This window comes from Podarcis erhardii, assembly GCF_964252035.2.
Source record: "Podarcis erhardii genome assembly, chromosome: 10".
NCBI lineage: Eukaryota > Metazoa > Chordata > Lepidosauria > Squamata > Lacertidae > Podarcis > Podarcis erhardii.
This window is the reverse complement of record NC_138500.1, coordinates 45,521,858-45,546,636: the sequence shown is the minus strand read 5'-3', so window position 1 is coordinate 45,546,636 and position 24,779 is coordinate 45,521,858. Positions and strand designations below refer to the sequence as shown.

The 24,779-nt window shown below is 42.0% G+C and overlaps 1 protein-coding gene across 3 annotated transcripts in view; it reads right to left on the bottom strand.

The window, feature by feature from the left end:
* Nucleotides 1–23,903, bottom strand: part of PTPRB (protein tyrosine phosphatase receptor type B) — a 75,596-nt gene extending 51,693 nt beyond the window's left edge. The window contains exons 1-5 of one of the 3 annotated variants that reach the window (XM_081878730.1): nt 23,791–23,903; nt 22,258–22,656; nt 9,614–9,855; nt 4,044–4,320; nt 69–347 (exon numbers count right to left, since the gene is read on the bottom strand). In XM_081878730.1, coding sequence (XP_081734856.1) covers nt 69–347; nt 4,044–4,320; nt 9,614–9,855; nt 22,258–22,656; nt 23,791–23,866 — 1,273 coding nt within the window. In that variant the 5' untranslated portion in view covers nt 23,867–23,903. Of the gene's footprint in view, nt 1–68; nt 348–4,043; nt 4,321–5,080; nt 5,207–9,613; nt 9,856–19,654; nt 19,789–22,257; nt 22,657–23,790 lie in introns of those variants that run through there. The other 2 variants (XM_081878731.1, XM_081878732.1) reach the window with 2 other exon arrangements.
* Nucleotides 23,904–24,779: the final 876 nt, after the last annotated feature.

Here is a 24,779-nt window from a genome sequence, read left to right as displayed (position 1 = left end):
GTGGTTTAACCCACAGGGCCACCCGCATCCAATATTATTGTAGGATTAGTCAAAGAAAGATGTCTTACCAGTAGAACCACTGATGTTAGTTGAAGGGCTCTTTTTATTTCCAGCAGCTGCACTGATCGATATAGTGTATCTGCTTCCAGGGGTGAGATTGGCAAATGTCTGTTCATTTCTTGAAAGGCCTCCAGGCACTTGGACCTCATGGACTTTGTTGGTGTTACTCTCAAGTAACTCCAGCTCATACCAGTCTACTTTTCCTAAGGATGGGCTCCACCACACCTGCAAGGTTGTGGTTGTAATTCCTTCTTTTTTAATTTCAAATCTCGCAGGTGGCAAGGGGTCTGCATTTCAGAAAACAAACAAACACGTAATAAACCCTAATGCAATGCACACAAATTCACTTAATCTTTTAACAAGTATGAAAATAAAAGTTCTCCACAGCAGTCACTGGGAAGGTGAGCCGAAGTCAACAACATGCCAAGGAAAAGAGCAGAAAGGAGCTCTTCAGCATGTAAGTGGTGTTTGGAGAACGGGAGAGGAACAGATGATACCTCAAAGTGGAAAAGGCTAAACCAAGCACTCTGAGGATGAGGATGGAGGAGGAAGATATTTGACTGACTGAGAGTGATCACAGTTTAAATGGGAGGGGCATAGTGGGTGATGACACAGGTGATGATAACACAGTAGGAGTTATTAGTGCACAACGCTGTCTCAGTAGCCTCTGTTGGGAGCAGGACCAAAGGTAACCCAGGTTGAAGTGGTTCACAACTCTCTTGCATTGATTTTGGTGTGGTAGCACAAATCCCTAAGTCAATCATGCCACGCAGGCATGTTGCTTCTCACCTGGATGGCACCCCAAACAAAGTGACAGAGTGATCTTCAGAGCATGCTCTTCTTCATACCAGAATAGGTGCCACCGTCAAAAGGAGCACAAGAAAGACAGCACCACCGTGGAAAGTAACGGGGTGATTATGCAATAGCAATAGGGACACTCTCACATTTTGCTTTCTCAGAAGTAATATAAGGGTCAGAAGCTGTGTGTTGATCGCTTCCACACTGCTTTTGGCCAGTGGCCTTGAGCACTGGAGAGATTTGTGTATTGCTTCTAATGTAGATGCCCCATTATCCAAATCAGTAGCTCATTCGCTGGGGCTTGCAAGAACAAACAACTCCTTATCTGACAGGTGTGCTGCCCTCAGCAATCTAGGCTACCAACTGGCCATTCCTGTATCATGCCATCTGTAATCCACCTGGTTACACTGCCTTTCTCCTCAGATTTGTACCTAGCAACCATCACTCATTTTTTCATAACTTCATGACTAGACTATTGCAATTTACTCTACAAAATACTGCCCTTGATAGCATTTTTGGAAGCTGCAGCTGCCTTCTGACAGAGGCTGGTCATTAGAAGCATGTGCCATTGGTGCTCTGATAATGGAAATTCAAGGTTCTGCCTATGTGATTTACAAAGTGCTAAAAATGTTTCTGGATTTTGGATAGTAGAATAATATGATGGTATAAGGGCTGAGGTTTAACACCTGGTAGGGTTTTATGTTTTTACCAGATTGTTACTGCCCTGAACTGTGGGATGGAGAACACTTCAAGTCATCCAGTCCCTTTTAAAGACCTGCGTTGATTTCTGCGGAAGAATTAAACAAATACAACTTTCTCAGGGTGCTTAAGTCTAGTTGGGGTTGCCCCTTAAATTAAAAATTTACACAAATGAGGAAAGACGTGGAGGTGGGATACAACTTTTAAAGCAAATTTTAAAAGGTTGCGTGCCTAGAAGGCGAAGTTCAGAAATTCAGACTTTATCTAATCTATCTAGCCCAGAACACAAAACACCCAGTCCTCTGTACATCCGTTATAACAAAGGAACAATGAGCTTGGGAAGTGCCTGGCCTGAAAAGCCCTGGCTGGAAACAAACACTTAAAAAACCATTTACATTGTTATAAAGTTCTTGACTGGCAGCTGTCCAATACCGATATATCATAGAAATAAGATATTTCTAAGAAGGTATTTTTGCGGGACTCTTATCGAACACTGGCTACACAATTTGACATTTAAATAAGAAATCAATTGTGCTGAAACTTTGAAAAGTTGTGCTTTTTGTAAAGATTCCATATAAGAAGCCAATTGCACCAGTTATTATTATTTCAGTTTCTATCCTGCTTCCTAGCAAAGCATTGCAAGTGGCTTCAATAGGAGGAGTCAGTATTTTACCTTCCACATCAATTTCTTGATGCCAAATCAAATTAATGTATTGACAAAAAGCTAGTGCTCTTACAGAGAAGCTAGATGTCTATCTGTCTCAAATTTTGAAAAATATGAACCCTGTTCTCATACAAAAATGCTTATTAAGTTATGTCCTGCAGTACAATAATGTCTTAGAGTATTTCATTTGCAGAGCAATCTTACGCTTGACTACTCAGAAGTAAGTCCTACAGAGTCCAATGGGGGCTTACTCCCAAGTAATGTGTACCTAGGAGTAAATCCCATAGAACACAATGGCACATGTTTCTGAGTACACATTGACAGGATTGTACTCTTACTCTTTTAAACATCCAAGTTGAAAAAGCATTTTAGAGTATTGTGCACAGGAATAGATTATATTGCACAATTGATTATATTGTATCTGAAGGGGATGAAGACTTCTTAGCTATATATATTTAATATGACATGTCTAATTTAGGTTTAACAATTTCATTGGTCTGCTCTGAGGACTAAGAAGAATACAACCCATTGCCTTTCTATAGTACACAATTTCCAAAAAGCATGGATATATGTTGCAAATGATATTTACAAACCAAATACGAAATGTTTTTATTTGCATAACATTTCACTTGCTGTGGAAAATAATGCTCTGTAGTCTGTTTCTACCTTAAGAACTTGTCCTATCAGTAATATGATATTGCAAGATACACCCTAATCATTATAGTGGAAGCTTTGCTGGGCTGTGTGAAATTACATTAATAATGTATCTGTTAGTTTGAGGTGTAAGTAGGTAAGGAAATGTGTCCTGAGACAATAACTAAGAATCATCACTTTGGATTATTCTGCTGCCATCAATTTCAAATACAAACTACAATGCACTTTAAAACTGTGCATCTAGGACTGCATCTGATAACATATTATGGAATATTACACAAATGCTCTGTGATGATTGATGTTAAAAACTAAGAGCATTTGCAGGTCCTTTAAATATATATAGGACCAAGTATGTTTCCTTGGAAAGCTTTCATAATCACTTTCTCTTTAACTCTTAAAGCTGCAATCCTGCGCTCCACATTTACTAGGGAGTAAGTCCCACTTAACTCAATAGGACTTACTTTTGAGTGGACATACTTTTGAGTGACTATTCATGACTAATCTCACCTATGTACCTGTAAGAAGAACCATCCATATTTTTTCAGTGATATTCTAACTGCATTATTTCAGAAAAGAAAGTCACTTAGATAGTTACCATCAAGTATCACTCAACTATCCTGGGTAAAATCTGTATACAGCCACTAAACAACTAAAGGCAGGTAAGATGCCCAGCAGTCCAAAATGGGCTACTTCCAGGTAAGGGAGCATAGGATTGCAGACTAAATTGGGACAAAATTACTAAAGTGAGCTTACTAAAAATAATGACTAATATAAACAGAAACTCAAAATATAAGCCCAGTTGTAAAGTACAATATATATGCTTGATTTTTTTTTCTTTTTAAGATTTCAAGCCACCTCTTTAATGAGTTCCAGATCATTGCTCACCTTGAAAGTCAAACCAGTTATTAAGCGTAACTAAGAGAGATTATTTTTAGGAACTAGAATAAAGTTCTAGCAAGTGTGTGTGTGTGTGGATTAATTATGTACCCACTGACCTACATTTGGAATATATTGAAAAGTATTTTGAATGACTTGTGCTATCCCTTCATAATCTCCATTTCAGAAGTTCAGGTTGAACATTACAGAGACAACAGGGCAATGACAGATCCTCCCTCTATGCCAAAACTCCCCTCGAAGTGCTCATCAAACCCGCACCTGTCACCCATACCTGTTTGCAATGTGATATTGCTGGTTTCTCCATCAGACAGAGAGACAATCCTGATATAGTACCAAGTCCCTGCTTCCAAGCCATTGTAGTCACATTCATAGGAACCGTTGACTTTCTGGATGGGCTGGCAAACCCTGTACAAGGCATTGTGGGAGTTGCAGGTAACGCTGAAGTTACAGGGATATCCCAAACTGTCCCACCTGAGATGGACAGACTGGCTGGAGACCTTCCACTCTGTCTGGTTGATGGTGCATTTTACTGGAGCTCCTAGACCACTCTGGAGAAGGATCAGAAACAGCACACAGTGATTATCTCATCCAAGAGCAAATGATTTCTGTCTCTTCTACGGTCACCTGAGGCAATCGTTCTAAATTTCAGACTGCGGCACTTTAATCTTAAACATACTGACACGGAACAAGTCCCTCAGTTTGGATGGAAATGACTTCCTTATATGTGTGCATGTAAAATCACACACACATGCCTTGCACTGTGTACATGGAATACCCAACACCTGTAGACACAAACCCCAGCAGCAGAACGCAGCTTCCACTTTGCCCCATTCTCCTCTTTGAATAGGTGTGCGCGCGTCACAGGTGTGAAAAGACGGTAATTCATGTGCAAGATGATGAACTCTTTTTGAATACTCAGAACTGCATCAGTAGTGGTTAACTTCTGTGCAGCCAGCTTGGAGAAGTATCATTATGTGGGGCGGGGGGGGGGGGAGAGGAGAACGCAGGAGAGAACTTCCATCCTGGATGGGATCCTGTTTGATAAGCTGGCGCTGAAAGCAAAGGTACGTTAGAGGCTGATCTGACAGGTAGCATTGGAGGAGGCAGGCTGCGTTTGCCAGAAGGGAGAATCATAGAAGGGACCCCGAGGGTCATCTAGTCCAACCCCCTGCAATGCATGGATCTTTTGGATCTCGATATTCAGAGTCTCATGCTCTATCCCGGCTTGTCTCCAGCTTCGGCTCCTGCCTTGCAAGTCCCCCCCCCCTCCCTCCCCATCCTCTTGCTTTGCGCGTGGCTGCCACCCACCTTGAGAAGGGCCAGCGCGAGAATCCACAAGGAGACTCCCGCTCCGCATCTCAGCCTTGCCATCCGCTTGGATCTGCAAGGCAGCCTGCAGGTGGTGGGGGCGAGGAGGCGCCTTTGGCCCCGCCGGCGGCGGCGGCGGCTTCCTCAGCTCCCTCCCCTGCCCGCCCGCCCGCCCGCCCGCGGGGCCGAGGGTAGCAGCCCGCGGCCGCCCTCTGCTGGCCAGCTCGACCGCGGCAGGCAGGCCGGCCCTCACGACGCTCCTCGAGGAAGTTTCCTTCGCGCCGGCCGAGCGCACGGGCGGCTGCCCAAGGCGGGCAGGCGCGGTGGGAAGGCGCGGCGGGAGACGGCTGCCCGCCGCTCTCCCCGCGCGGCCATGGCCAGGCGCTTCGGCGGCCGCTTGCTCCTCTCTGCCCCTCGCAGAGCCAATGTCCGAGGCGGCGCGCACACGAGAGAGAGAGAGAGAGCCCTCTGCCTCAGCCAGCAGCTCTTTGCCGCCTTTCCCTTTGCTCCTCTCCTCACAGCGCGCTCTCCCTCCCTCTCCCTCATGCCCTCTCCGCGTTTCTCTCTTCCTCCGCCGCACCCTGCCCCTCTTCCTTCCTCCTCCTCCCCTCGCTCGCCTCGGACCTTCTTTTCCCTGGGCTATTTCTGACACTGGAGATGGTTTCCTTCAGGCGTTTCTCCTCCCCCTGGAATGTCCTCTCTAAACCTCCTCAGGTCACACTTGCCCCTCAGTGGTCGCTTGCCTTCTCCTCCTCTCCCCTCAGGGGATTTCTTCTCCCCGGGATCCAGAGCTTGTTTGGACAACAACAACAACAGCAACAAGAGAGGCAGCCACTGTTTTCACTCGCTTCAGCCCTGGGGTCGTGAGGTGGAGTGGGTAGAGCCAAGGCTGAAGCGAAGTTAGACCACAGGAGGCAACTCCTAGGGACCGAGGTCCCTTTGACCCCCATAAAATATTTGAGGGGGTTGCCCCCCCAAAGTTGATAGGCATTGCCCCATTGTGTTATGGGGCTTATCTGAGGCTCCCCCCATTTTTTAAAATTCAAGTTGGCACCGCTAAGTTATCAGGGTCATGGAAATGAACCCAGGGGTAGGAATATTTCCCTCAACACAGTTGCCGTGCCCAGGGAAAATGGCTGTGTGGACACCATGGCTGATACCTGTGGTGAACATGGCTCATGCAAATTTTCTACAAACACAGAGCTGCCATCTGGTGTTGGGCTCCCTTGAACTAAGAGCAAAGATGGCTCTCCCCACAACAACCACCTCAGCAACTATTCCAAACTCTCTTGACTGTACAAACAAGACCTTAAGTGCCCTTTCAGAGCTGAGATATAATTTTTTTTCTCTGTAGGCAAGCTCTTTTCCTCCCTTTTACCGGAAATGCAAATTTCCTCTGTTCTGTCTTAGCAAGCACAAATCCATAATCAACAGACAACCATTATTTTTCTCTCACACATTCCAGCCAATATAGCTTAAAAATATAGCCTTGCTAACTTGAAAACAACAAGCGTTGTGTCAAGTGCAAAAAGTCCAATGGTATCTCAATTCCATGGCTGTAGGAATATCATTAGTCTGAAAAACTGCCAGTTTGTCTCAGTTTTTCTTTTCCTTGGAACAGCATGTGCCTTGGAGTCAACTACCACCCTGGACCCAAATAAACTGCCCTTAAGAAATATATATAACTTAAAGCAAGCAAATTTCCATATTTTCAAGGAATATTTGCCTATCCTTTGGAAAAAGAACAGACAAATGAATTCTGTCATTTCTTTTCCAATAACAATTAGTTAGAGTTATTTATCACTAAAGAGACAATCTGTAAACAAATTGTAAAGTTTGCAGGAGAATTAAGGCAGCACTGATGGAAGACAATCCTTTTGGTTTACATAGGTAGAGTGCTCTTGCAGCTTTTAATATCTTAAATACTGCACCACTGTGGAGTTGAGTTTGATGTCTACCTCTTACTGCAGACGATACTAAGGTGAGGTCTAAAATGACACTGAAGAACTCACTATTAATTATCTTTTAAGAAGATGAAGTACAAACAGGTTCAAGTGTACCATATGAACACTTAGTAGAGCAACATAACCATAATTTGTAATGGGACAACAAATGTAGGTAGTGCCAAATAAATATTACAGCTGATACTGAATAGATGTGCAACAATACTATTTCTGCTGACCCAAGTTTTAAGAAGAGAGAGTAAAAGAAAGAGCTGGAAGTAACTGTGGGGAGTGACTGAACATATCATCAATAGTAGGTTCCAGTCTGCTTTAGATCCTTTCTCAAGGTTTCCTGGCTTTAAAACACACACACACACACACACACACACACACACACACACACCTCTTTTTTATCAAGAGGAAATGGGCTTTGCATAGCTTTTCTCATAGTTCTGAAAGTGCGAGCTGCTGATTTACTTCCAACCCAAGGTTGGTCTTGTGTAAACAATTTTAAAAACCATCATCACCAAGCAACCACCATCGTGCCTTGAAAATCAGTTGACCTCAGTCAAACAGCAGCATCCAGCCTTTCATTGTGTAAATGAATAAATGTTATTGTTCTTCACAATAATGTTTAGCATATTAACACTGTCCACTATGTTTTCAGTGTCTCAGATGTGTGCCTCCCTGAACAATTGACATACATGGATATGGGTGGTCAGAAGCAAAACAAAGTAAAGCATAATTAACAACGCAACCCACCATGAATCCATATAAAAAGGAATCTCCTTTCAAAAATATACTCAAGATGTGCTGCATACTGAAACATGCCTTGATACATATGTGAATCAAACAAAAAATATACCACTGCTGAGGCCATCAATGGAAGAGGAATCTTCCAACATTTCTCTTCTCTGGATGTCCACAAATTCTAGTGGCATGCATACCTTTGTAAACGCCTATCATGTCACCTCTTACTTGCTTTTTCTCTAACCTAAGAAATCCCAAATGAAGCAACTTTTTATCTCAGTGGAGTTGCTTCATGCTGTGAGCTCCATGGTGACCCCTGCTCTGTGTATGAAGCTACAGTTTCCTCTTGTGTAATGGTCTTTTGAAAGTGACCTAGAAGGCAGCATATAATTATTTAGCCTAAATCAACATTAAATAAATAAATCTCCTACCCCTGTACCCTTAACAAATTAACAATAATTTGTGCAAGCCACAGCACCTAACCCTTTAGCCTCAAATAACTCAGCCTTCTTATGCAACCCTTCTTAAAGAAGCTTTTGACCCCTGATTGGACAGGAGTGAATTCTTCCCCAGACTCGTTCCCCAATTCAGGGTACATGTCTTTTCTGAGCTGGCAAATGGATAGCAAGACCTGTTGTCTCTATTGTGTGGCACATAGTTCCCCACTCTGAACCATGCAACCAAAAACTGGTTGGATAATTCAACTGTAAAATATGAAAAAATGAGTGAAAATGCTGCTTTTTGGTTCCCATTGCCTCTTTAGGGTTTGCAAGCCACTTCCTAGTTTATTGTTTATCCTTGTTTATGAATAGTATCCTCCATCCCAAATACAACAACCAACAGACCTGGCAAATAAATCATACTTGGACACCTGCAATGAGACAGCATCCTCAGGCCTGTTCCAAGGCATTTTGCCACCTGAGGCAAAGATCAAGATGGTGCCTTCTCCCCATTCCATGGTTCAGAAGCTGACTAAACCGGCAACTGAACCTGTGCTTCCACACTGGCAATGGGATAGTCTTCTTCCACTGAACTTGAGGAAGCAGGCTTGCTGAAGAGATCCAGCGCAGGCCATGTGGTATACACAGTTGTGCCGTCCAACAGAGGGGGACATTTACGGGGCTTGGGAGGAACAGCTAGCAGCCATTGCTGTCCCCTATGTCTTTGCTGGTCTTCCAGTAGCAGCAACAGAAGGAAGATTTCTCTCCCTCCCCCTCCTTAATGCCTGGCATGCTGCCATAGTAGCATACCAAGCATCCTAAGAGAAGGAAGGAGGGGGGCAAGATATCTTCCTCCCTTCCCCTTCTGCTGGAACAGCAATGAAGATAAGTGAAGGGGATATGAGGCAGGAATGGGGTGGGAAAGAACAGGGAGCCAGGGCTTAAAGTTCTTCTGTGACCGTGAGCTACAGAACTTGTGAGCCTGCAATGTTTGCCTTTCCTGAGCCAGGAAATATGAATTTTGTCTGCACCATTATCTAACACAGTAGCTCAACCGGCCTGTGCCAGAAGCTGCAATATAGATATGACACTACTTGCTAAATCATTTGCCAATGGTGAGGACCACCGTCCAATCCCCTAGTGTTTGAGGCATTCTGTTTTGTCATAGGTTGCTGTTTCTTGGCAATTTAAAGCATACAATAGAACCACATATCCACACAAACTCCTCCGCACCTTATGATTTATCTCTTAGCATTATGAGGGTGACGATCAAGTTTCTGGCAAATCTCAGTCAGTTTTGCACGCCTTAGATTGGGTACAATTTGTGAAGCTTGAAGGATTCTATCCTCAAAGTATCTGCAGAAGAACTACCGCCAATCCCAGCTATGAGTTGAACTTACCTGTTCTTTGGTGGTAGAGAAATGATGGGTAGGTGTGGGAATCCAGGGTGTTTTTGTCACTTCAAGTACATTCTGGGTAGGGTTGACTTTGCCCATGTTTTTATTGTTGCTTTCTGTGACATTGCTGATGAAAACCACCGTACTGCTAGTGCCAAGAACATTCTGTGGACTGTGTGTTATAGAATTAAATGTAAGGGCTGTGCTTCTAGTGGTTCGAAGAAATGTTTCAGTATCTTCAAAATCTAAGATGAATAAATGACAGTAAATAAAGTCAGTGCTAAGCATAGTTGAAAATACTTTTAGGCATACTAATCACATCTTGTTTATTGTTCTAGCCAAAAGCCATGAGAAACTTGCAGCAGTAATATTAATAAAATAATCCAGAACAAAATACATCCATAATAAAAGCCAACCTCCATGATGTATGAGAGAGAAGATACCAGAGTAACCAAGAATCTTAAATTTAGCTTAATTTCAGGTTAAACCCCAGAATACCAAAACAACTTATAACAATTTTATCTGTTTCATTTGTCCTGATTTTATTTTTGCAGCTCGTACATACCGATGCTCTCTATGTTATTGTCAAGAAAAGCCAAACCATTCCTGCTTGCTAGTGAGAACAAAGGTTTCAGAAAGTGATCTCTTGGATCTCTGCAAAAAGGGGCAGGCTAAAAGATAATGATTGATGTCTTCCACCTCAGGTTAACCACAGATACAAAGTGTGTCTGTGTATGGGATCTTGTTATAGTGGCCTTCAAAGACTGTGGTGGGCATTACTTGGAAAAGCAGCTTCCTGAAACTGGCAAGAGTTTGGTCAGATAACTAGCTCTAAAATGCTGTTATCAGGATGCTCCTGGCAAATAGATGGGGAAGAAATGGAGGCAGTGAGAGATTTTACTTTCTTGGGTTCCATGATCACTGCAGATGGTGACAGCAATCACGAAATTAAAAGACGCCTGCTTCTTGGGAGAAAAGCAATGACAAACCTAGACAGCATCTTGAAAAGCAGAGACATCACCTTGCCGACAAAGGTCCACATAGTTAAAGCTATGGTTTTCCCAGTAGAGATGTATGAAAGTGAGAACTGGACCATAAAGAAGGCTGATCGCCAAAAAATTGATGCTTTTGAATTATGGTGCTGGAGGAGACTCTTGAAAGTCCCATGGACGGCAAGAAGATCAAACCTATCCATTCTTAAGGAAATCAGCTCCTAGTGCTCACTGGAAGGACAGATCCTGAAGCTGAAGCTCCAATACTTTGGCCACCTCATGAGAAGAGAAGACTCCCTGGAAAAGACCCTGATGTTGGGAAAGATGGAGGGCACAACGAGAAGGGGATGACAGAAGACGAGATGGTTGGACAGTGTTCTCGAAGCTATCAACATGAGTCTGACCAAACTGTGGGAGGCAGTGGAAGACAGGAGTGCCTGGCATGCTCTGGTCCGTGGGGTCACGAAGAGTCGGACATGACTAAATGACTAAACAACAACAACAATTAGTTGCAGGTCGCCTTCTAGATTCTATCCAGAAGAGCCAATCCCTTAGTTGTCACTTGTTTAAGGGCAATACAGAGCTCAGTTCTGGAAAACACCAGCAACAACATCTTGACAAGCTGCTATCCAGGGTTGGTTATCTCAGGAAAGAGCTTGATTGGCATAGTAGCAATTCTTTTAACATATTTTAACTGAGTGCAGTTAATATATTTTAACTAGAACTCCAGGTTCTAGCTTGGAAACCCATATATTTAATCCACAAAGAATAAAATGGAAAAGTCCTCTCAAAAAAGAAAGAAAAAAAGAAATCCATTTAAAAAAAAGGGGGGGGGGTTCAATGCCACATCCAACCAAACTTATTTAATCCCCCCACAAAAAATAAATCCAATTTAAAGACTGAAGAGCAGGCAGATTAGCAAACAGTTCAATAATAAAAGTGAAGTGCCCAAAGATAGATAGATAGATAGATAGATAGATAGATAGATAGATAGATAGATAGACAGACAGACAGACAGATGGACAGATAGATAGACAGATAGAGATATGGAACCTTTCCAGGTAGCTATCCAGCTCAGTACGGTCTATGTTGGCAGTGGCTCTCCAGGATTTCAGAGAAGTATTTCCCATACTGTACCTGATGATGTGCAGAATTGAACCTCTCAGTGTAGAACAGATGTACTATTACTGAGCTATAGCAGACAGACAGATAACAGTATGGTTGTGGGTTGCTTTTTTACCATTTTAATTTGACTTATTCGTTTATTATGACTGATGAATTCAAGAAGCATGCTTCTCATGTGATAATCAGCAACCACCCTACAATAGCAAGCTTGTTTGAGATCTTCAAAATGGATACAGAAAAATGCATATGCAATAAAAGACGAAATGGAATTCAATCGTTTATGTGGGCTGGTCATTAGAAACACCTCTGCACAAGGTCAAGGAATTCACTTTTAACAGGAACCTGTATATATACAAGGTTCACTACATTTTGTGGGTGTGCATGATACATGCAACTGTGTCCCTGGCAAACCTGTAAACGCTAAGCCCATTCACACCTGTTCTTGAAGCACTTCCTAGCAGTCTGGGGCAAGTTCCTATCCCTCTCCACCCCCAGTGTTTTCTTCACTGTTCATCAAGAGAGACATGGGTAAGTCTTCAGCTTTGGAGGATCTGGTCCTGATGTTCCTGCGTGTGCCCTCTCCTCTAACCTTTTATGTGCTCTGTACCTGTGTACCTCTTTGTACAAGGCATACGGGAGCAACTTGTTTTTGCAGATTTTGGTGGGCTACTACAAAACCAAGAAGTTCTCCAATTCTGCTGTGCAGAGCTGATAGGCTGCATTAAGCCTGGCTGGTCACAAATGGCTCAAGTCTGCTTTATAATAACAGATATTCAGAACTCTTCCATGTAAAATCTCATGCTCGCTCTGTTCAAGAAATAACCTGGAGGGCACTGCCCAAAAGCTTCTGGTAATGGGCTGTAATTATATGAGCTTTTTAAAGTCACCTATCTTTTAGGGAACGCCAAAATTACAATGGGAGTGCAGGAAGAAACTTTTACACATTTTCCGTTCACATTCCATACTTCTCCCTATGTGGTAAGAGAATGTCATGTCCTTTCTATGTGACTGGGAATTAAGGTTCAATCTGTGGTGTTCTATGACCACTACTGCTACATTTATAGGCCAAAAAGTTTAGGACTGTTCCTTTGCAATGTGAACTTCCCCCTCTCACAGAAAACCAGGTTACCTTTCAATAGCAGGATGTGTTTGCTTGAGGTAAAGTACTCCTAGAAGCAGAGTTTCACGCATGGCAAAACCTTGTTTTGCTGCCACAACAGTAGGCTGCCTGCCACGTATAATTTTTTTTAGCTCATGGCCCCTCTAAAAAAGTTGTAATTACTAGGTTAGAAGCAGCAGATGTTTCCAAATATGATCACTCAGTGTGTAATTATGAAGTCTTAGAATGTCAACCTATGATTTCTCCCCTGCCAAAAGGACCACTTTGTGAACTTTCATCTTGAAGTTAACAACATCCCTTTAAAACAACAACATTGACATGCATGTGTAATGCTACCAATAAAATAAAACTGTCTATCTTCTGTTGACATGTACAAGATGCATTTTCCTCCGAGGTCCTTTTCAGTGTAAAACATGCGTGTTATGTTAGCCTAGCATGTATTTTGAACTCCTCAGGAAGGCCCATCCCCGCCAATGAACACACAACTCACTTCTAATGTTTTTTCTATTTTAAACTATAATCTTTGCTCTTCTCCGAAGAGGAAATTGTAGGAGTCTGTTAAATTACACACACAAAAGTCACTGTAAGTGTGAGGCCAGCCCAACATCCAGCACTGGCCCTGTGACAATCCATTTGCAGGAGTCCAACAATACATTTGTGGGTTAAACTCCTTCATATGGGAATCACTACTCTGTGTTATTATAGAGTGATGTGGCTTTTGTGACATGATGATTGCTTCAATTATTGCCTTCAGGAGATTTTGGAACATATGGGCAACACTGTGTAAACAATACGCTTAAAAAAATAATGTGCCAAGTTAATTCAGGGCCAAAGTGGAGGTGATGATAACGGCCATGCAGTTTGCCTCTGCGTAGCAGTATTTTCTTTTGCAAATAGCTGGTGTGGGGATCCCTAAACCGCATGGCAGAGAGTTGGACATTAACCCTTTCCCCCATCATGGTCCTGATTTCACAATCGAAATATTCACCCATCTCTACTTACAAACCACTCAAGCATGCTGTCAATGATCAGTCCTGGCAATGGCACTTCACTCTCACAGGCCTTGGTGGTGGAAGGTCTATACTTGCTTACAAACAGCCTCTACCCCCAGTCTAACACTGCTACTCATCAGCAACAACATTACAGAGATATGGACACAAAGACCAAACCCTATAACAATTCTATCCTAGTGTCTTCTCTGGCAACGCTCTTACAGGGCCTGATAGTGTCACCTACAATATTGGGTTCATTCATTTTTCTCATCTTTTAATGTGACATATGCATCACAATGCCCCTCTACACAGCATAAACAGGGCTTTATCTAAAAGAAGAATAAATGGGCACTAATCTGATATCAGAAATGGCAACTTCCCCAAACCATCAGGGAAACATCCCAACATTCCAACCTCCTGGTATGTTCTATAACTATAAGGTGGCCATCCTTGAACAAAAAGGGAGACTCTTGGACTTCAGAGGGAGACTCCAACGTGGAACCATTGAATTGCAAGATATCCATAGAATGAGTACCATCACTTCTGGATTAAATCAATCAACACAGTGGATTTTATTACACTAAATGTGTTGTTTCGCTTACCAGTGCCAGGACTGGAGCAAATAATAACACTATGCATATTGGAATACTGCCTGTGATTGTGGTGTTGTTGTTTTTTAAATCAGAACTACAATAGAAGAAATGTGGTGGAGCAGCGACAAGTGAAGCTTAAAGCACAGGCTGTGTCCACTGGGAAGGACTGTGATATTTGCAAATTTTAGTAATGGCTTTCAGGTTAAATCCCATGAACATTTGCCTACAAGTACTATTGCAGTCAGTGGGACATACTCTTGAATAGAAAGTATGTTTGTGGCTGAACCTGTGGGTTCAAAAGTAGTTTGTGATGCAGCAGAAGGAGTTGCTGTTAAGGTTTTACAATCAATGTTATTTTATTGACTAGCCGATTTGTATATCTGTTTTGTTTTTGTATTGACTTTAAGCAGTGTGGCAGATATAGTAGTAGTAGATTATGATGGTGTAATAAATAGCCAACAATGCTTCTCAGCTCTTAGTAAGGCTTCCATCAACAGAATGGGAAGGCAAGCAACTTTTGCACCCACAATGTCCTCACACACTAGGGATGAGCCAATCCATCAATATTGGTTTTTCAAGTTATCTTTTTTTAAAAAAATAATAATATTTATTGAACATTTTCAAATATAACAGAAAAAAGAAAAAAGAAAAATAAAACATCCATTTTATAACCTTATTTTCATTGATATCCTTTCAGGACTTCCCCGCCCCACCCCCTTTTGTATTCCAATTCCTTCAAATAGATTCAACAAGTTCTTACCCCAAATTTTAAACTTATTATGATTAACCCAATGTTAAAAATGTTTTTCCATCCCCTAAAATCGACCCCGCTCCCTTCCACGAGTTCCCCTCTTTAATATGCAGAACAGGTTAAAATAAAAAAAGATAGAAAAAAAAATAAAGTATAGTTTAACACCCTTTGGATTCCAATATCCCCCCCCCCCTTTCCCGGTTGCGTTCCCCAGTGTCCATCCCTACTGTCATCCTGGAGATCCCACATCTAGGCCGAAATCCTTCACAAGTCCACTTTGCCGTCTTTTTAAAAGTCCTTGCCGCCTTTTTGGTCATCTTTAATTTTGAACGTCCAATCTTGGAAAAACTCTATCTCAAAAAGGCCCATTTTTTCCATCCAAATCTCTGTATTCAAGAGCAAAAACTCCAATTTTGTTTCTTTAGACCTTTCAAATCTGGATGTCCCAAATGTTCCCACTTCCAACTTTATCCAATTCTTATTGTTCATGTTGTTCTTGTTATTCTCTCTCCTCACTTTCCTCTAGTTTCATTTCCTGCTCCCCTGCAAAAATGTTCTAATTCCAAAAGCTTCTAAATCCTCTACAGAGGCTTTGTTATTCAGGAACAAAACTTTATGTCAAGTCCCTTCCATTCTTCAATAGATAAATCCATTGTCTCCTTTAGTGTAGAGACCTCTGTAGACAAAATAGTATTCCATTTCTGCAGTTTCCCAGGAGATAAAAAGTCCTATTCAAATTCCATACCAGCAATACTTGTAGTGTCCCACATCCCCTCTAGAGGGATTATAGTAACTCAGTTTCCTTCCAGATCACACCCAACAGTCAAAGTAACTTGTTATTCCTTATTTTAAACAGTTAATATCCAATTTGTAACGAATATAACCGGCAAAGTCCTCGTAACAAAGTTCTCTTTTTATTCTTCAACTTTGACAGCTCCTTTGACAGCTGTCAAAGCCTCTGTTGCTCCTCTCCCGGCGCTCTCGCGGATCGCTCCCGGTTCACCGGGGGGTTTGCCTTTTAGCTCACATTTTACTTTTCTCCTCCAGCCCAATCTTATAGTTTTCCATCGTGAAATTAGTAACTTTATCAAAATAAGGTAGCACTCGATCTTAGTTGTCAAATCCTTTGCTTCAATTCCTCTACAACCGGGGGGAGACTGACTTCCTTTTTGCACCTCCCCCGCTCGCTCCGAATTTTTAAATTTTTTTTTTCCTTTTAAAGTCCAATTTCCAATTACTCACGGGTTGTTCTTTTTGATCCAAATTTTCAATGGAAGAAGTCAGCGCTCTCCGCCGAATGGCATGCGGCTTCGCTCGGCAGGGGAAGCGGAGGACTCATAGCACCACACCCCCCCGGCACCCGCTCCGCAGCCTTTAAAAAGGCTCCTTCGCGGGTTGGGGGGGCGCAAACGGTGCCCGCCGAGTCACCATGCCCATGGGTTTCAGCGCCCATGGGTTTTGAGGGTCCCTGCGTCGCCGGCGCGTTAGGACCCAGCCCCTGCCGAGCTGGCTCCCTCCGGAGCTCGGAGGGAGTCCGCCATTCGGCGATGGCGCCAACCCGGAAGTCCTGGTTTTTCAAGTTATCATTCCTGCAGTATCAATTTCAATACTCCACCTTTCCACATCAGTTTGCATTTCTTTTCTTTTAAAAAAATGTCCTCATCAAAATTCACCAGCATGTTAGTCAGATTTCCCCATATATATATATATATATATATATATAAGTTTCTATGCAATTTTACCTTTATACACATTTTTACCAAGTAATTTTCTTAATACGATACATGTTAATGTTATTTTCAATGATACATACATTTTTGTGCATGGTTTACTGCAGTATATGTATTTTTTTGTACACAGTAATTGCCTGAAGAACTGCATTGCAAAATTCAGGGAAGTACGAATTTTAAAGGATGGTTGTGTTTTGGTTCTTTTATAGTACCTGAAAATGCAAATTTGGGAGGTTCAGCTTAAATACAAACAGAATCAATTTTATCCCCCATCCCATTCCACACCCAGCTAAATCTGCTCTGAAAGTTTAGGGACCATCCAGAGCAGATTTAGAAAGGCATGAAGGTGCAGGGGAGAAGGGGAATCACAGAAAATTGCTTCCCTCTTTATTCTGCTGAACATCAGTCAAAGGATACCACTGGATATGCACATCACCACCATCATTATAGCAATAGTGAAGTCACAACCCTTATTGTGCACACACATGCCTTTGTATGTAATGGGGCTCATTGGATCACTACTTTGCTCTCATAATTGGGCTCCTTGAGTCATAGCTGGACTATTTAGGAGAAACTGTAAGTGCATTCTTATCACCATGCCTTCCAAACGCACACCAGTCATTTAGCTGTTATGCTATATCCTTTTTGCTTATCCTCTGTTTTGTCTACTTAAGACTGCAGACAAAACAAAGGGAGGATATAAAGTACGAGTAAAATGACTCATGTCACACTTGGTGTCTGATAATTTTTTTTCTTAGTCGAAATGAGGATTCTTTTTGGGGATTTAAAAAAAATATTAGTCTTCTAATCAGAATACAATTTAGTCAATAAATAATATGTAGAGTTGCTTTTCAAATAAAACTAAAAATAAAATAAGTTAGCTTTTGAAATAAGATAAGGACTGCATTTGCAACCACCAAACCAGTGTTCCTTCTGTCTGCTTTGTGAACTATCCACTCCCCAAATTTAGCTAGCAAGGACAATTGCAAATAACTGTTTAAACAAATGAGTCTTTTCCTAAGTTATATAAATATGTTGAGTCTCAAAATTTGTGCAATGCTGATAAGATTTACAGGAAAATCATAGCCATGCCTACTCAGAAGGAAGTTCAACGAAACCCCATATGCACCACATACAGAGAGCTACAATTCTCAGAGTGGCTTAACAACCATTCCTGTTTTCCCAGAGGATGCTGAGAATTGTAGCATGGTGAGGGGAATAGGGGGGGGGGGTCTCCTAACAACTCTCAGCACCCTGAACAAACTGCAGTTCACAGGATGCTTTGACTGTTTGAAGTGGTATGACACTGATTTAAAGGTATAGGAGTGCAAAGGCTGAAAATCTATATCCATTTACTTGGAACTAATCCCTGTTGAATTCAAAGGGGCTTACCACTGAGCAGTGCCAGCCCACCAACAAAGCTAGCTGAGGCAGCCACCTTGGGTGGTGGGATTTCAAATGGGTGCCCTACCACCCTTGTGGGTGCCCCACTAGCCTCCCCAGCTCTACTGCTTGTGGAGCAGCACCAGTGGCTTCCACAGAGCTCTGCGAGCTCTTTTAAGATCTCATGAGATCTTTCCAGAACTTGCCACCACCCCTTGGCAGGCACCGCTACACAGCCCAGGTAAGAGAGGCTTCGGCAGAGGGGTGGCAACTTCCCATTTCGCCTCAGGCAGCAGAATGGGATGGGCCATGCCTTCTGAGGAGACATGGATAGGATTGCACTGTTAGTGATACAACTCAATGTCCTGTCTGCTTCCTAACAGGTTGATCTACTGAGAATGTTTCCTGGATTTCAGTTTGCCAATATCATTGATGGTACTCCTCACAACTGCTCCTTTAATTTATTAGGTTTATCCCTAAGGCTCACATAAATCTTTACAGTGCAATTCAATGAATGTCTGCTTAGAGGTAAAGCTCCTGGAATTCAGTGGAGCTTACTTCCTGGTAAGTAGATATAGGACTGGTGCTTTAAAATCATAAAATGTTTTTAGCAAGGAGAAAAGTTCAAAGAAACTGAATATTCCTTCACATCCCTTGAATAGTCTTTGAATCTAACCCTGTGGCTATAACTAAAGACTGCATCCAGAAATTGTACGCATGCTCTTTTTTAGAAAAGGCAGGCTCCAACTTCCACCCAGTAGCTCTTGATCTTGGACCTCAGATCTGCCCTGGGGGAAGCAGAACAGACCACGTGGCAAACACAGTACTGTCCTCTAACACTTTGCTGGCATTTGCTTATTGCTCCACTTGGTGCCTGCTCACTGCCCACCCAAATACTGCAATGCAGCAACATTGGCACCGGCATGCATCACATGAGCAGGCAAAATATATGCAGATGTGGTGCCTGCTGGAGTCTGTGGCATGGGTTGACGGCCACCTGCCTGCTTTCTGAATCTGGGAACTTTCCCAGTGGTGCAGCCTGTTTTGTGTGAAGAGGAGGTAACATGTCCAGCCAAGCCAGGACAGAAACAAGCAAGCATCACCAATACAGGGTGCCGACCCAGCAGGTTGTAGTGGCCAGGGAGCTCAGGAGAAATGGACCAAGGGGCTGCAACGACCAGACCCCAATATCTGCTGCCTAAGACGTGTTGAAGTAAGAGTAGTGAAATCACAGCTAAGAAGCTCATATCATAGATATGACTGACACCCTTCTTTGGAAATTAAACCAGTGTCCAGATTTTAACATTCAAATATTTAACTTGCAGAAACTTATAGATGAATTAAAAGATAATATTTACAGTCACATGCTTGTCCAAGCATGGGCTTTCAGTTTCTTCTTCTAACTTCCAAACAGTTGCATTTCTCTCTCTTTCCAGAGCTCAGTACTTTGTATTTCAGTTAGGCCATGCCTTGCAGCTCTTTTGAGAGATTACCACTTTTACCTTCTCCTGAGCCTTTCCTGTCTTTCTTTCAAGCAGACAAGCACTCCAACACTCTATTCAACTAAGTAGTGTTCGCAGTGGATTCTAAAACACAGTCATCTTGCTTCCCATAAAATGGAGTCTCTCCATCTTTATATACCTCCCATGTGACCCCTGTTAGCCAATCACATGAGAACTACTAGAGAACTCTCTAGAATTCAGTTACCAACTAATCAGATTTAAACACAAAGTAATGCACACAAGCATTTACCATTTCAGTGAAATATAGTACTATACTTAACTGGATTGGGTGGCCACCTCACACTGCTTAAAAGTAGGATGCCCTTGATAGAAGAACAGCAAGTTTTTATCAGAAGCATTTTACACTGCCTCTGATTTAAAGCTAAACTCCCTTGTACTCAGATCTGTGCTGAGGTTGGTGGATGAGACTGCCTCACTTGCTTTCCTATCTCCACCCTCTTCCCCTTTAAATCCACCTTTGCTGCTATGGGAATGAGAGATTTTGACAGGTGGGCAGTTCTGACAGATTTGACCCATGAGGCAGATTCCCAATATCCCTGACCACTGGTCTTGCTAGCTAGGGATGATGGGAATTGTAGTCCAAAAACAGCTGGAGACCCAAGTTTGGGAAACGCTGCTCTAGATGATACCAACTATTCTTCCTAGCTAGGGAGAGCCAATCAGGATGCACCTGCTTCTTTGATGCACCTGAAGGGAAGCAGGTAACAAGCTTCAAGAAAGCAGGTGAGGGTCTAGTGGAGAAAAGATACATTTGATGCCTTTTTAAACCATACTAAGGTTGAAGTTACTGACCATTAACCTTAAAAGGATACCTAATTACTAAATATATCAACACATGATTATATTACATTTCTTCTAAAAGTGATACCAGCTCCCCTAGTCTGATTTATCTTTCAGATAAGTTAAGTTCCTTGATGGCAGGCACCTGTCTCTGTAAAACTCTGTAAGATGCCCCACACTGATGATATAACAGGCCTAATAATTATGAAGTTCCCAGCGAAGGAATTATGACTGTCCTAAAAATAGGTTTAAATGACAGTACATTTATGCTATGTAAGTTGCACATTCTGTATATTACATTTATCACATTGCACGTATAACACATTTCAGGTAACATTCCAGCACCTTTTCTTAAGGCTAAGAACCTTAAGGAAGAATTTCAACCAACACAATTTTTACTGATTTTGTTATTAACATAACATTTCTTGTCAATTCACCTAATGGGAAAGCAAAACTATCAAGACGACAAAGGGTCATTGTGTATTTTCTTGGAGAGGTCTTTAACAGAACTTTGGTGGCAGCAAGGGGGAACCAGACATCCTGAATTTTTTTCACTCAAGTATAAAATTGTGAAGAACTGTTGCCAGATAACAAAACTTTGGAAAATTATATTTAAAATGAAATAAAACATGTTTATTGGAAAATGGAAAATGGGTCTGTAGGTCAAAATTTTTGTGAATTTCCCCTGTATTTCTTCTATTTTATCCTGCTTAGAAACTATAGTACTAAGCAGCATATAAATTATTAAAATAAATAATACAGTTCTACATTACCTGCTTATTATTAGGATTACTAAGTGCTTGTAAATGCTATGTAATATCAGATGAACAAACAACTGAGGAGCTTATGTTTGCGAAGATATACCTGCCTATGCACCACTAATGCTGCTTGATTTTGTTTTTAAAAGATTGCTGATTTTTTTACTCTTCATTTCTGTGATGAAATGTTTTAAGAGGGGATGTTGTGTAATTTGTATACTCCTTTTTTTGCAGACTGTATCAGACCTACACACAACAATAAACAAAACAATAAAACCATTTAAAAGCTATTTCAGAGTGCCAAAGGACCAAATACGAGAATTGTCTTATTATTTATTAAATTTATATCCCGCCTTCTCCTCCAAGGTGGCATACATGGTTCCCCCCATCTCTTTTAATCCCCACAACAACTCTGTGAGGTAGGTTAGGCTGAGAGGCAGTGATTGGCACAAAGGCATCTGGTGAACTTCATGGCTGAGTGGGTATTTGAACCCTGGTCTCCCAGCTCCTAGTCTGGCACTCATACTATTACCCCATACTGGCTTTCAGCTAAGAAAGCACCTGACAGGCTAAAAATACCTAAGCATACGAGGAAGAGACATCTTATTCCTTTCCTTTCAAAAGTGGCTTTGAAGCTACTCTTAATGGCTTTTTATTAGTGCAAGTCATGTTACTTAAATGTCAATGTAGACAGGGCCATGAAGTTGACTGGGTCACCTTGGGCCAATCACTGCCTCTCAGCCTTACCTACCTCACAGGGTTGTTGAAGGGAAGGAGGGAGAAGAACCACATACCCTACTTTGAAAAAATGATATAAATGCAAAACAAAAACTTCCAAAATTGGTCAGCGCAAGACACACTTTACGGTTCATGGGAAGCATATTCAAAGGAGTGGCTTACCATTCCTTGAGCACAGGTTGTCATGGAGAGTCTCTCCCTTCTTGTTGACGTCAATTCTTTTCCAACTATGAAGATATTTCCTCCCCATCTTCACTACTACCGTCGAGCCTTGTTTCTTGAGGAACAGAAAGCTGTTTTTCACCTCAAGGAGTCCTTCCCTGCTGTGACAGGTCCAACTGGGTGCCTCAGAGCAGTTGGTGGTGATGGCTTTGCGCGAATGGGCCGCTTTAAACCTGCTGATAGCCAGACATTGGCCAGATCTAACATGGAGGAGCTTTTCATTCTTCATCCATCTCCACTGCTGGTTTATATTGGTCAGGTTGCATGTTCCCACATATACTGTTTTATTGCTCTCATAAATACATTGCTGTTTTAGCTCATGGATAATAAGAAAACCACCTGAGAAGGGAAATGAAGAACCCATACAAATGGGACAGAATATATGTTAAGGTTCACAGAACAGAAACCATAGCAACCATACAAGCTCCACAAGTGTGATAACTCATTTCCATAACCATTATTATCTCACTATCTTTCTGTTGTGGTAATCGCCTACAAATCATGGTAAAAAGAAAGTTTACAGTTGTGTCAAAAGGAGGTTTGGGATCATGGTGTACAGACTTTCTGCACACTTCTGTGGATTCCCGAAACTTAATTCCTCTCAGAGTAGAGGGGAAAGAAAATCAAACTAAGCCATTAATTGCCCATGTTTTCATTTCACAATAAACAATATTGTGAATAAGTCGAACTCTTAATAATCCTTTTAAAAACTGGTTTGCAACATGCAAACCATTTGCTTTAAAGTGTTTTCAAATCTGTCTCTGCTTCTCTCGCCCTTGGGCTCTGTTTACTTCATATAAACATGAGATATGGTGTTATTAATATAAACTCCCTGACTTATGCTGCTCATTGCAATGCGGTTTCCATTCACTGCTTTGCAATAATGACTGACTGGTACCATGTATACAGCAGTGGTTAGACTCAGGAATCACAAAATCACAAGGAATCACTCCCTTGCATCACAAAATAAGTTCTTTCCCATCCCATATTTTACAGCATGGAATAAATACAATTTCAGCTCTTTGGTGATGAGCCCCATCTTCAGCTAAAGAATATGCCTGGCTGCTCCCCTTTTCTGTGTTTCATCTGTAATTAGCTGTGGGATGATTTATATTATGATAGGTTATAGCAAAAATGTATCTGTAAAAGCTTCTGATTTTATAAATTGCCTGCACAAAACATGGATAAAGTCTCAAAGTCCCTCACAGATGAACATGGACCAAAGAGAGTGTACAGTGGGGAGGACTTCTCAAAGAATGAAGCAATGATTCAAAAGAAAGTTTATTTCCTTTTTTTGATTGAAACCTAAACAATCTCAGGTTTTACTCGGCCAATGCCTCTCTCCCTTATTGTATAAACTGAAGCACGGAAATCATTCCCTTTCAGCAGCTCAGGGGAAACTCCCAGGAACTCTTGGGAACCACGGCCAGAACAAGCAAGAAACACAAAAATCTGAAGGGGAGTTGTACTTACCAGAGATCCCAAAAGCCAGGCAGGTAGAAATTAGAATGTGAAATAAACTCTCCATTTTTCTTCTAACTACTCCCATTGCTTCTTTCTCTTTCTCTCTCACTCATTTTTTTTTCTTTTTAGAAAAATGCATACCCTAGATAAGTGAAGCGAAGGCTAGGAAGGAAATGTGCGTTCGCAGGAGGAAAATGTCAGTGACGAACACTTCCTTCTATTCAATTGTTTTTTTGGGTTTTTTTATACCACTTTGTCGTTTCATATGATTCTTCAGCATGCACTAGCTATCTGTCCTGGCTAGGCAAAACACAAGCAAAAAGGGGTACATTTCAAAAACAAATACAGAGCTTAAGCATCTTTGAAAACTCAGCAGAGGAAAAGGGGCTATAATTTCCTTTAATTGCCTGTCTGTAAACCATTCTGTGTCTGCAGGTATTCTTGATTGGCCGATGTAAATATATACTATGTTGTCCTGTAAACACTCAAGCTTGTGTAATGATATGTTATGAATCCATCCAAGAGCGCCACGTGATTAGATACCATGTTTGACTCACACCCAGAAGTCTCTCTCATTAGGCTTATTCACACATTATACTGTACACGGGTGGCACTGTGGGTTAAACCACAGAGCCTAGGACTTGCCAATCAGAAGGTCAGCGGTTCGAATCCCCACGACAGGGTGAGTTCCCGTTGCTCGGTCCCTGCTCCTGCCAACCTAGCAGTTCGAAAGCATGTCAAAGTGCAAGTAGATAAATAGGTACCGCTCTGGCGGGAAGGTAAACGGCGTTTCTGTGCGCTGCTCTGGTTCGCCAGAAGCAGCTTAGTCATGCTGGCCACATGACCCGGAAGCTGTACGCCGGCTCCCTCGGCCAATAAAACGAGATGAGCGCCGCAACCCCAGAGTCGGCCACGACTGGACCTAACTGTCAGGGGTCCCTTTACCTTTACCTTATGGGAGTATAAGTCTTTGTGTGAAAGAATGGACACTCACAGAT